The sequence below is a fragment of the Halichoeres trimaculatus genome, unplaced genomic scaffold (genome assembly GCF_033239565.1).
Source record: "Halichoeres trimaculatus isolate MK-OKI-2021-1 unplaced genomic scaffold, fHalTri1.1 fHalTri1_scaffold_18, whole genome shotgun sequence".
Lineage (NCBI taxonomy): Eukaryota > Metazoa > Chordata > Actinopteri > Labriformes > Labridae > Halichoeres > Halichoeres trimaculatus.
Window position 1 is genome coordinate 9595509 of NW_027437196.1, and position 14153 is coordinate 9609661.

The window sequence follows — 14153 nt, forward strand, 5'->3', positions numbered from 1 at the left end:
TATTACTTAACCTCAGCACACAACATTATGAGGCTCTTTGCATCAGCAAGCAGCCTATCCCACCATGCATCCTGCTCACTAAGCTGATTACACAAAAATAATAAGAACTCATGCCTCCAGCAGTGTGTGTGAGCAGAGTGTGTGTGCATGTCTCTTTGAGTGTATGAATAGTAAACGCTAAAGAGAGTTTTTCATTAAAGACAGACATTTTTCCATAGCTACTCTATATAATATGATAAAGTATGCACGCAAACAGGATTCCTTAATTTACTCTACAGTAAAAAAAAAAAACTGCAAATATTAGTCCAACTTTTTCTGTTTGCAGCTTAAATTGTTGCACTGCTTCATCAGATGCTCATGTGTAGTATGCAGGGTGGTATTTTTGCTTAAAAGACACAAAAAATGATTATAAACATATTAAAAAATAATTATGTATCTAAAATTACGTTCAATAACTTCCAAAAATTTCATTATAAGAATTACTTTAATTTATTTCATAGAGCTGAGAGACAAAGTATGCAAAATATGCCCCTAACTGCAGGCTCGAAATAATTCACCTCACTAATCTGATCTAGTAAACAAAGTTTAATAAGCCAATTACACATTAAAAAGTCTGTGTAGCATTAAAGCTGATGTAGCACTCACTCTGCACTTTCTGTTCACAATGACCTCCAATACCAGGAATCAATGAAAGATTCATTTTTGGGAAGGGGGGTCTCGAGGTGACCTTTGTGAAAATGTTCCACCATTTTGGCAGAATCCGTATAAGTGCAGACCATTTCATGTAGACAGTAAGTGTGTGAAATGAGTGCTCCTGTCGTTCCAGCCTGGCTCCCTTTGACAGCATGATGATAGAAGCGTCACATCCTTGGGAGAGTAAATGCAAACTGACAAGAGATGAGCCTTTGGTTGCTGAATATAATACGGAATTGTGCTCTGAGTGTCTTATTATCTTGTCTGTTGATGTTTGAAAGGGGGAGATTTGCTTGAGAAGAGAAGACAGAAACTGTACGCATCCAACACCATCTCGTCCTTTGAAAAAAAATTGCTTGCCCTACTAACCACAGCTTTCCCACCTAATGTCCACTTCTACTTGGAATAAATACAAGGCGGCAGGATGTTTGTGGTGCCTCGTAGCCCCTGTTAGCTGAAGTGGAAGACTATTTGCACAGGCGAGCTTTTAGGAGGAGAACGACCCTTTCACCACCGCGGTAAGCATGTGGTGGATGTAGAAGGTGGACAATTTACTGTAGACAAACATGACCGCTACTGTCATTGTCTCCCACTGACTTCTGCTTCTCACACTAGCACACACTCTCGCTCACAGGATTGAAAGTAAAGTCATACACCAAGTCTCTCAGTGAGAAAAGTTGGTGCGTGCTCATCGAGGGATGAGTTGTGATTTTCAATAACCAAACAATCATTTCATAATTGGAAAAAAATTAATAGTCCAGGTGACTTATCTCATTTTCAAAATGTTTTTCTTTTTCTTTGTTTAGTAAAGGTGTGATAAAAACATAATTATGTGGAAAAGTAGTGATGTGATAGAAATGTATTTATTAAAAAAAAAAGTTTATTTGAAAAATTAGAGATGTGAAAGAAACATATTTATTTGAAAAAGTAGCAATAAGTTGCAATTTTTTTCAAAAATAAAAGAAATCAAATAGCTTCTAAAGCTTTTATCTCATCTTTACAATGTTTTTTTCTTTTAATTGTTTTCAACTGATCTAAGTCATTATGAGACATAACCGCCACACATTGTTAATAAAGCATCTGGAGATGTTTTCTTGTTGCTGTTAAATATCAAAAATCTTCCATAACAATAATTCAATACAACACGAGAAAGCATCAGTGCCAGCTGTCAGTTAAAAAAGTGCAGCACTGTGAGATTCCAAACTGGGGGAAACACACAGACTTCCTCAAAGCTCTGGAAATGTGGAAAAAATTTGGTGGTGAGACCTTGGCTTGGTAAAACTAGAATTAGACATGCCCATTTCCCTAATTTTGGGGGATCGATGATCTGCCCATCCTTACATATGAAACTGATCTTATATCCCCTCTGGGAAGGTCTGACAGCCAGCCATTGAAGCTTTTTGCTCTGAGATCTAAAACTCAGGACACTTTATCGGTTGTTTAAGTTAAAACATAAAGATTTTATTGTTTCTCAGTAACTGTTCAATGATTTTCAATAAAATAAGATTGGAACATTGAAGGTATATGTTATAAAAAAAATAAAAAATAAAAAACGGTATCAGCCCAAATCGATATCACATATCACATGCAATGAGCCCACAACAACTTTTGACACTCGTTAAACAGATCTCTATCTGTTTACGTCCACATTAAGAGCGAGAACAATTCAATTAATCAGATAGTCAGCAGTAACTGCCGATTATCAAAATATTTTTGCTTGCCCATCCTTTGTATGCTCTAAAACTATCAAAAGATACAGGTATGGAACATTTGCAACACAAACTAGACACGCACTTTTCAGCAAATGTGATTCAAAAACAGTTCCCCAGATTTTTAACGCCACAGAACAAAGTTTTTCACAGAGTTTTCTGTGGATACTTTTATCGTTGTCTTTTTTTGAGAGTACATAACTCTGAGACTTCCTAAGCTGAACCCTAACAAGCTAAATCCACAACTTTTCCAATTATGAATAGAGAAATGCTCAAATTAGCTACACGGTGTGCAATTACATTATTCCAAACTTAGAGGAAACGTCTTAAGTTTCTCTCGCATTGATGATCAGTTTCTCTTTAGTTCAACCAGAGTAGTATGGAAGCGAATTAACTTTCAACGTGACTTGTGTTCTGTTGTACTTCCTGTATAATTGGAGCGAGATTATGATAAAGTAACAGAGCAAAGTTTTTTGACTTTCTGTGCTTTGAAATGGAGGAATCCAAAGGTTTTTTTTGCTCTTTTCTTCTTCGCCACAAAGAGAGTAAAGGGAAAAGATTGTTAAGACTGTGTTCAGAAATCAGAATCAGAAAATGAGAACAAGTAATTAATGTTGGAGAAGGTAAGTTTGGGATGGCTTGGATGAGAAGTGGGGATCGTTTGAGAAGGAGAGGTGAAAAAGTTCTCCACAAACCAGGAAGCAAATGTGGCTCAAATGAAAAACAGCATGAAAACTACACAATATCCAACAAATGCACAAAATCTAAAGATTCATAGCAGCTTTTTCAACAACCTTTACAGCGACAGGATCCAAACACCTTCAGAAGCTACACTTCTCATTGAATAGAAACAAGATTGAGTTGAAATCTTAACAAGCTTAAGCTTTTATCATTGTGGCCACATGTGCTTGACTCAATTGGTTTAAGTGAGGCTGATTCAGCTTGGTATACGATCTATCAACCACAGCTTGCTAAATTCTCCCTTTCTGCAACAGAGACCAGTCACCATGACCACACTCTCCTCTTTTGTCTGGGAGCATTTAAGGAAAAGCATAGAAAGATGCTGAGTCTCCCTCCTTCACCCTCCTCCTCTCTTCTCTCTTTCCTTCCCTTCTCCCCCAGCAGGAGACACGACTGTACCACAACTCCTTGTCACTCCCTGCTGATCTCTCTGTCAGGTCATGTGGGCAGCGGCTCCCAAGCCAAGCCTGCCGTTGGCACAGCCCAGGGCTCCACCAGCGGGCGGAGGGGAAACCATCCTCACCGAAAATGGCAAGTTGCACTGGAGCAGGTCAGAGCAACGCAGACCAAAAATCTTATTGTTTCATAGAGAAGGAAAAAAAGTTACTGGTGATTTTTAGCCGAGAAACGTCTCATCCGTTTGATCAAATTAAAACGGTTTAAATAAAGCATTTAGGTGTAAGTCTTTGAGAGAAAAGGAAAAACAAGGACCATTAGCGGAGTCAGACATGAGGAAAGACTTGATGCTTATTAAACCAAATTGCAACACTTCTGACTCTGCTCAACACACTCCTTGTTTAGAAGAACGTAGCCTCGGCTTATTACCAAAAAGGGATTTCAAACGCAGCTGAACTTTCTCTGATTCCATCTGAGATGTGTATTTGGCAAACCCTCCCCAGAAACTCCGATTTTATTTCATTCACAAATGTTTGGCCAGCTCGGTACACAGCAGAAGCACTACACTCACAACACACACGTACACACACATACGAGACACATTCAAACAGATACTGGAAATTAAATTGAAAAGCAGAAAACACGCACTGTTTGGTGAAGCATTAATTCATAAACAAATAAATTCCTAAATCTCTTCAGCACACACACACAATGAGGCATGCACACGCACAAATTATCAGTTAATATCCGTAATATATGACGAAAAATGATTAACAAAATATTAAAAGAAAGAGGAAAGACAATCTGTACAAAATCTCAAAAGGGGAAAAAACTTTGACTGAGATTTTTGTTAGTTTTATAGAATCCCCCCAAAATTAAAGAGACAATGATGTAGAAATGTTCAATTAACCAGCTCTCTAAAGCACACTATTTGTTCAGATATTATAAAAAAAAATGTTGAATAGATATTACAATGTTATTACAATGTTATTACATAGTTACTGCACAGCTAGTACACAGTTATATAAAGAAGGGGTGGTGATACAAATATTTCAAAATCTAATAAGTTAATTCAGTTGTAGATTTTTGGTGCTTCTCTCCAAAAGAATAAAACTGTTAATCAGTTTAGAGCACTGAAACTACAAATCAGATCGTAAATATTCAAATTAAAATAACTTTTAAGCAATATAAGAGATTCATTTTACTTACTCATTAGAACTGACTTCTGAAAAAAACAACAGTGTCAATTAATGTAATTATGCGTAATGATTCATAACGAGGCCCAGTGACTCTATTAACTCACATGACTGAAACAGAGCCTTGTGATAAAAACAAAACACACAGATAGAGGCAAAATGCCAAACACACAGTGTGAAAACTTAATTAGTTATGAGAGCAAAAATTAGATGTCTGGCAACTGAGGAAGCAAAGAGAGTAAAAATAAATAAAGATGCCAAAAATGACAGTCAATTACTGTAATTATTCTCAATTATCAAAACATAATAATCTCCAGGTGATGACTTTAATGATCCTGCTTTTTAAAACATAGTACATGATTAAATTTCAGTCGGCTTTAAATTGTTTTATTATCAGCAAAGTTTTCTCTTTCTGATTTAATTTGATAAAATTAAAAAACAACTATTTTAATTTGAAAATTGGGGGGAGTGCATTATTTTATCTTACTTTACAAAAGTTGTAAAAGGTGGGATTAAGGAGAAAGAACCCCTTACAGATTTTAAATGATTTCAAGATAAAATTAATATAAAAGGAAAGATGCTGCATGAAAGAAAACACAACAGCAACAGAACAACAAATTATCAACTGTTTTTTTGTGTATGGTATGAAGTGAAATAAAAATGAGGTGTACACTTATGAGCAACATTTTATTGTTATGTCAGTACTTAGAGGTAACATGACTGACTGACAAAATCTGAAGTTTTAAAGTCTTAGAATTAAAAAAAATATATTTTAAAGTACAAAAAAGCTTAATATACAATTTCCTTAAAAAGGAATTCAAGTTTCAGAAGAGCCCAGGAGTGACTTGTGTATCGTACCAAAACTTAGTTTGACACCGCTGACACCTGTCCCAGCACTGACACCTTCTCTGTTCACCTCACTCCTCTCCAAAAACAACCCAGCCAGCAGCTTTAAGACACCAAAGGGACCAGCAGAAGGCTTCAGCCCGCTTACCGTACAGCTTGTTGGGGGTGCCGTCTCTGTCCGTGGCCTCAGAGGGCAGGAGCAGGGGCTCGTCGTTCAGATCGCTGTCTGGGCTGCCCGCTTTGTCGTCCGCCCGGAGTTCTGCCGCGCTCATGTCGCTGCGCAGGGAGAGCAGCGGCTTGCTCAGCTGCCCTGTAATCATCGGATCCTGGAGGGGGGGCTGGTGGAGCCCAGGTGGGAAACAGGGAGGAGAAAAATAAAAAGAGAAAACAGCCCTGGTTAGATGTGCTTCAGCGTCTCAGCCTCCTTCTCCTTCTCTATGCCTCTACTCACTCTCTCCACCCTGCTTCTCCTTTCTACTGCTCTCTCATCACTCTCCTCCCTCTCCTGCTCCCTCCCTCTCCAGCTCCCTCTTTTATCTGAGGCTGGTGCTTCCCCACTGATACTGCCGGCTGCTGCCTGCTGAAGAACTGTTACGGATCGCGTGGCTTTACCATTATACCCTGCAGTCCTAAAACGGTGATACATCCATCTCCAAGGGCTCATTACTACCTGACATGTGCCTCATCTTCAGCAAACACTAAGCTGACAGCAACCTACAAAGAGCTTCACGGGCTGTGCGCTGATAAATACATGAAACAAATATAATTCTACATGTGAGGACGGGATGGAAAATACACACCAGTGATTACATCAATTTGCACATATTTAGGGACACTGAATGAGATCAGCTGTGACATTTCATGGAAGTGTGTGACGCAATATGAAGTTGAGGCCTGATTTAAATGAAAGGTGAAGTCGCTGATGTTCCCAAAATTTCCTCCCAATTATTTTCATTTTTTGTCTGCATTTACGGAGAATAATGAACGTCGTCTGCATGACATGATCAGAGTATTATCCGTCAGAGCATGCTGAAAGGTAATACATTCAGAAAACATTCAAAGGCTGATTTTTTTAATTCACGAAAAAATGATGTTCGAAAGATTTACTAACATGCCATCAAAGGTTTTCAAAGTGGGATGATCCAGCCTCAAGAAGAGGAGTTTTTAACTTTTACGACTAGTGAATCAAAGTTTGAAAAGAGCGATGAGAAACCTGCGCTTACCGAAAGAAAGCTCCAGAAGGAAATAATTAAAAAAAGCAGATTCAGAAAGTCCAAATGTTGAGTCTAAAGAGCAGCTGACCACCAGCTAGCACATGCCTCCTCCTCTCCTCAACCTTTGTGTTTCTGAATGGCGACCGCAGGTTCAAGCCTGAGGTTGCTTCCATGGACGGGCACTGGAGATACCACCTCCTCCTCCTCCTCCTCCCACCCCCCTGTCTCTCTCACACACACACACCCTCCTCCTCCTCCTCCCCGTCCTCTGTCTCTTCCCCCTTGTGTCTTCTGACTCGAGAGCTCCTCAGACAGTGTTCACCCCACCTCAGGCTCTGAGCTGCAGACACACAGCAGCAGGACCGTGGCCCTCTTTTTTTATTTATGAATCACCTAAATATATCCGAGGAAAGGACAGGTGAACAGTGCATATAGGGACAAAAAAAGGGGAGGATGAGCCTCATATTGCTGCTGCACCCATCAACTCCCACCCCCCTCTTCTATCGGGGTGGTCGATGAGTTCCTACCCAGAGGGGCCTTTTTAATGCGCTCATCACGGGAGTCAGCCCTCTTTGATATGACACATGATAATCTATGAAAATGTTAATCAATAGAAATAGTTTAAGCTGTTGTTAAAAGTGTGAGCCGGCTGGTCAATACTCATATCCCTGGTAACAATGTCACTAGTCATCAGCGCTTCATTTGTGGAGCACTTAAACGCGGGACACTGCGCATCAATGCACCTCCCTGCCCGCCGAGGTAAACACATTTTCCCCTCTGTCTGAGCCTGGCCACACTCTGCATGCATTTGGGTCCACCACAACCCCCCTCCCTGCCCTTCTCCTTTGAGTTCCTTGATAGGTCCACTGGAGGGCAAAATTAATACCTAATTGAATCTTGCAGTCATCAAAATAATCAATAGTTTTTTATTATTTATTCTTCACAGTCTGTTGACTGTTTGAAAGCTCAGAGGGACAGCACGGAGCACAGGCAGCCCTGAAATTTCTACCGTTTCACAATGTAATTTTCACTGGGGCATGAGAGTTTGCAAGACCTTATAAAAAATGAGAGCAGTGGTTTTTGTTACGAGGTGGGGGAAAAAAATAAAGGAAAAATGGGAATCTTTGCCCCAGCAGCTATGATGAAAAATAGAATAAACAAGCTACTGACACTTCAGAGAAGGGCAGGGGCCTTTCTGTCCATCCCTCCATCTTTTTCCCTTTCCCCTTTTCTCCTTATTTCATCATATCAGGAGTGTGGCGGTACCTCTCTAATGCTGGCATTTCTCTTCCTGACAGACTCCAAACAAGTGCTGGGAATGAGATCAGAGCTCTAATCTTCCCCTGGCCTCTGAGGCTCCGGGATAAGGGGGCAACTCATCTCTCAGCATCTCACGCAGCTGTTAATTACTTCATTTCAAAACAGCAAGCCTCGCCTACTCGCAATCATGCTACCAAATGGGGTGTGTTTATTAATTTAAGCCCACGGAGTAATGCAATTACACATAATGGGATAACTATAATCTTATTGTAAGAATCCCTAATAAAGAGGGATATATGAGAAATTAACATAAGAAATTGCATTACTGATTCTAAGCAGGGGATGTGTGAGGGATTAGAGTGATTTTTTAACCCCAGACTTCTGCTTTAAAGACATAATGTGACTTTAATATGTGAGCGTGTGTGTGTGTGTGTGTGAGAGAGAAGCTCTGTCTTGTTTCTTCTCCCCTCACTCAGTCTGGCCACAGCTCAGGGACAGGTTGCAGAAACAAGAAAAAGCACTCGAGTCGACCCCCCAACCCCATCCCCGACCCACCCACTCCGCCAACACCCCCAGTGGCCAAATAATCAGCGGTTTGCAGAGGCATCATCAGGTAGCCATGCTAATAGCTGAGGGTCGTACCGGTGCTGTCCCACTGAGGAGGAGATGAGGTTTCAGAAGTTGCTCCAACACCACAAGATCCTCTGGTTACTGAAAAAAGAAAAACACGACAGACTCTTTACTTTGTTTTATCCTCATCCAAATGAATGAAGATAAGAGCAGTAAAAAAGATGAAGAAGCTTGAAGACCTGCAACAGTTTGATGAATAAATGAGTCAGATGTCAACAGATTGATTAGTGACTACTAAGAAAGTTGACTGAAGTTGAGTTTCAAATTTAACACATTTCATGAGATTTCACACTTGAGAGTTAGAAGCGTGTTTTCATGACGTCCTTTTCTATGCGTCCCTCAGCTCACATCCAAAAATATATGAATTATGGCTCAGCTATTAACCCTTGAGATAGATTTGAAAGATCTAAACACAGATAAGAAGTATTAATCCTCTTTTCTGCATATAAAATCTGGGGAGTTACACTTTCATGTTGTGTTTTCAACATGTCTCAGAGCGCTGTTTTCTTCCACTAATGGTTTTGCAGGAATATAGTTTAAAGGGTAAACAACAAAAACATGACAATCCAGATTACAGTTGTTCACATCACTTCCTAGGTTAAAAAAACGTCATCATGTTTTTTTTCACATTTTCATTTTTTGAGGAATACAGTCACGATATTTCTGTACTTAAAAAAACGTGTAAAATTTTCATTTTTTATGCACTTTTTTAGCAATTTATTTAGCTATTCTGGACACAAGTCTATACATTTTAATTAAGTTTGGGATATAATTGTTAAGTGATGTAAAGCAAAAGTTTTATACAAAAAAATGACACTACAGCATGCAAAAATTAGGGATGCACCAATCCAACTCTTCTGGTCCTGATACCGATACCTGGGCTTTGGGTATCGACCAATACAGATACTAGTGCTGCACGATTTGGGGAAAAGGTGCGATTTGCAATTAGGTGGACAATATTGCGATTGCGATTGTGCTTGCGATTTAATAAAAAAAAGTTGTGTCATGATGAGTCTACAGACTTGCTTGGTTATCATGGAGAAAAATCTGAATTACATGTGCTGACATTGCGATTGCAATAACCTCTTTTGCGATAAAGTAATTGCATGTGCTGACATTGCGATATCGATTGCAATTATCGTGCAGCCCTAACAGATACCAATCTGAAACCAGAGTTAATTAATAACCTGCATGCCCTACTGTAGGATAAGACTGGTAATGTTTTGGATAAAAGGCAAAAAATGATTAGATGAAATTACTAAGTTAATATTTATTTAAACTATGAAATATTAAAATGTTTACCAGCAGTTTGGAAAAAGCAATGCTTCAGAATGTACCAAAAATACTGTTCAATGTTAAACTGTTAAAAAAGTAATGATATGCTCTAGCAGACCTGGTATGATCACTCTCTAAATTATGAGTGAATTTGCATTTTTCTTTTGTCAAGTGCACAAATAAAACCAAAATAAGAGCAGTAACACAAAACAAAACTCTTTAAACTGCATTTGAACTATGCATAGGCTACATGTGTGAAAGGTACTCTTCAAATTTGTGTGTAAAAATAAATATTTTAATGAGTTCAAAAGACACAAAAGAGAAAGAATGGTGCAGGAAAAATAAAAAGTGGTGCATAAAATAACTGCTGATGATGTGGGATGATGATATCAGATGCTAAATTTTTTTCAAGTAAAAACAGGCTTAAAAATATTGTAAAAATAATTATCCTGATCCTGCCATAAAAAGATCTGTGATATTTTCTCCATATCGCCCCCTAATGGAGAACATTGTCCTTGAAAAGAAGTAGAGTTTGCTGATATAAAAAGCTGACAACCTGTCATCAGGTTTCAATAGACAAACAAGGTCTGTAATGATGACACAAGTGTATCTGTCGCCACCCAGGATATAAATTTTTTTAGAAACATCAGTGCATTCAGTACATTATAACTTTTACAGTTAATAAATATAAAAACAAGAGTCACTGGCCTCTGGTCATTTTTTAGAAAATTATGACTCCTTTGCAGTACATCCTAATAAATTCAATAACTCAGACTTGGTGGCTCATATATTAAGCTTTTTTAGCATGCAAACGTCACATTTGTACCACAGTTTTGTGCAGTAGTGGTGGGGTGTATCGGTTTCCTAATAACATCTATCATCTTTGCACATTAGTCCAAAATATAGTTATCTTAACTGGTAGAGTTTAGACAAATATTGAGTTAATTTCTGAATTCATGGAAACATACATTGGGTTGTGTTGAAGAATTCAGAACGCAATGGATATTTATGTCAGAAGTGAAATTAAAAGTATAAAATTCTTTACCTTATAACAGATTTTATATCAAAAACCAGGCAGAAAGTTTTTTAAATGTGATTTTTACAATGGGGAAAACCTGTTACCATTTAGGGAAACGTTAACATCAAAGATACAGAAACACAGGTGTGGGCCAATGCAAACATTTCATAATGTTACAGATTAGATGTAGTGTGGAGTTTGAGCCCAGTTTGTAGGTTTTATATTCTCCCTGATTTACTCTTAACTTATAAATTTCCTGCCTTGTACCCACTGCATGCTCCACACATGACGCTACATTAGATATGAAAGAATTATCAAAGCCTGAGTTTTTAACTCTTCCTCTAGTACACTCAGGCTTCTCATGCTCTTGTAAGTTTTAATGTAGTTTGATTTTTGTTGTTTTACGTCACTTTGGACAAAAGCGTCTGCTGAAGAAAATGTAGAATTGAAGTTTCCATATAACAGTATGTGGCTGGCCCATCAGCTTATGTAAGGAATGAAAATATCAAAACACACATTTTCTGCAATTATCCTCCTGATATCTCATACTAAGATCAGAAATGTTGCATGAAGTGTTATTGTTCAGTGTAATAATGTTTTTTTCTGAGATCATCACAGTCTTACAATGTTTAAACCTGCCCCTGGTGGTAAATCATTTGACAGCCCACGCTGTTTTAATCATGTGCTGTACAAATAAACCTGATGTCATCATTGAAAAAAAGTGAAATCAAATTCATGAAGTCTTTTGATTTCTGGTGCCTCATGTTTCTTTAAATTTGACTGTAAAAACCTGAGTAATGAAGGAAAATTCGGCACTAATTGATGTCAGATGTAAACCATAAGATGTTTGTTTTTGACCCCACTTAACTGAATTAAATGTAACACTTCTCTAAGGCTGATTAATCTTAATGTAACTTGATTTATGAACTGTTTTAGAAATTTACCATAAGCATGGACAGTTATAGATTTTAAATGATTGAAAAACACTTTACTGTTTCAAATTATGAAATAACCAAATATTAAAACATTATATTTTGTATTTTTGTACCAGAAAGTGACAAATACTTGTAAAATACTAATTTTGAATAACTGTCCAATAGTGTTGCGCTTCTGTATTTGACAAATATTTAAAGATCTTAATGTGTAGTGTAGTACAGTAGATGATAACTCATCTCCCCTCCTTGCTTCTCTCCCCCTCAGTGTGTAGTGTAGTAGAGTAGATGATGATTTGTCTCCCCCTTAGGGTTATTAACCAAACTGTTCCTGTATGTTAAATTGGGATTTATGTACCTGAGTACCACAGTGACATTTCCACCGAAGCACCTTTATGCACGTACCAGCTGTTATTAATAATGTCTACTATTTGATTTAAGCTTAAAAAGATTTGTTTTATCTCTAAGAGTACTTACTAATCTTCTCCATCTGTGTGCATTTTTAGCACAGCAGCCCACTGCTCATACTTAAACAAGTGGTCAACTTTTGAAGTGATTTTTTTTCCACTCTCATTAATATGATCAGCAGTTATCCCTCTCTACTCCACTAAAGCTAAAATGCTCCCCAGTGGATGGTCGGCGGGTCAGTGAAGGCTGAGGGCTATCAAAGCAGTGTATTAAAAGGAGCTCTTTGAAGCTTGTAAACCACGGTGCCCAGCAGGTCCACAACACATAGACGCCTCTGATTGGTCAGGTGTGTATGTGTTTTTTGCTGGATCGATCCACGGAGCTGACATTCTGGAGCATCAAAGCTTTCAGCGCACTAATCTGACTCCTCCTATGAGGGCAGGGGTTGTTTTTATTATTTCTCGTTTTTTTTACCAAAGAACTGCTTATACCTCAGAGAGGCTTCTGCATGCTTATGATATGAGTGAGTGTTTTAAAGGGTTTGAAAGGGAATGAAAACATATTGAAATACAGCTTGGACACTGTATTTATCAAGGTATAAATAATGCAAAACTATAGAGAGAGCAGGAGAGAATCACAGGCCCATCCGCTGGGTATACTATTGGCAGAAGAAGAGTGACACCAGAGATTCACACACGGCTGCTCCTCAAAGTCAGTTTCCCCTCACAGTGTCTCTGGAGACCGGCGCCACATACACACTCATGAAAGGTGTGAAAATCTGATTTCCCAAAAAGGATCGGTAATTCTCTGTGAGGGTGGAAGCCGCAATCAATAAATCATTGCTAAGTAGATTGTAAAGAAAAAAAAAATTATTCCCCCTTGGTATCAGTGCATTAGGATTCTCCGGAGGATGGATGAGGCAAGATGGGGGTGTGAGACAATCTCAATAAAGAAGAGGCAAATCATACCTTTGGCATTCATCTGGACTGTGGCAAGCAGCTGTCAGCAGGGTGAGGAAAGACCAGGGCAGTGGACTCATATCGGAGGAATTCATGGGGGCAACAAGTCCTGGAATATCTGGAAATATACAAGACCAATATGTCAAATGACATCACATGCAAAAACATAGCTTTACATACTGTTTTTAATGTATCTGTGGTTGTTTATCGAGCTGCAGATTTCAAATACTTAATTTACTCTATACATTTAAGCAATTCACAGTATAAAGTAATTAAGCAGTGAATAAATTTAGGAACAATAAGTAAGTACTTAAAACTACAGAAATAGCTAAGATAGTTGTGAAACTAACAACGGGGTATTTAAAGTTCTCGTTTCACAAAATGAGTACATTTTTCATCATTGTGGGATATGTCTACGCAGTAGTTATTAACTTTTATCTATTTTTGGAAAATATTAAGCGCTGTCTTGATGTAATTTACTGTATTTGGCGTTGGTTCAAATTATTGAAGCTGGCCTTTTTAAACTTCCGAGGAAATGATTTATAGTTATGAGGATATCCTTTATACTTGGCGCAGACAAGACCTGAGAGGAGTTGAGTTGCGGGGGGGCTAACATTCATCTCTATGGTCCAACTTCAAGCTAACGTTTAGAAGTTGTCGTCTAAAACATGAGCAGAAGAGGAACTAAGTGCAACAACTCACTTTTAAAAACGAGTACAAACAACTGCGTAAACACAAGAGCTTTTTCGCATTTATAAATACCACAGCGAGGGGAAGAAATATCACCTGTCGTTGATTAATTTTCCACACTGCTTTGGCTTCTTCCGACGGTTGGCGTTCCATCTCTGACACAAAGACTGCAATACCCATACTGCC

At 38.4% G+C, this 14153-nt stretch overlaps 1 protein-coding gene across 5 annotated transcripts in view; it reads right to left on the reverse strand.

The window, feature by feature from the left end:
* Positions 1 to 14139, reverse strand: part of pou6f2 (POU class 6 homeobox 2) — a 100869-nt gene extending 86730 nt beyond the window's left edge. For 3 of the 5 annotated variants that reach the window (XM_074693191.1, XM_074693193.1, XM_074693188.1), the window contains exons 1-3: positions 14064 to 14139; positions 13287 to 13395; positions 5730 to 5919 (exon numbers count right to left, since the gene is read on the reverse strand). In XM_074693191.1, the coding sequence (XP_074549292.1) occupies positions 5730 to 5919; positions 13287 to 13295 (199 nt within the window). In that variant the 5' untranslated portion in view covers positions 13296 to 13395; positions 14064 to 14139. Of the gene's footprint in view, positions 1 to 5729; positions 5920 to 6804; positions 6931 to 13286; positions 13396 to 13979 lie in introns of those variants that run through there. The other 2 variants (XM_074693190.1, XM_074693192.1) reach the window with 2 other exon arrangements.
* Between the last annotated feature and the right edge of the window lie 14 nt (positions 14140 to 14153).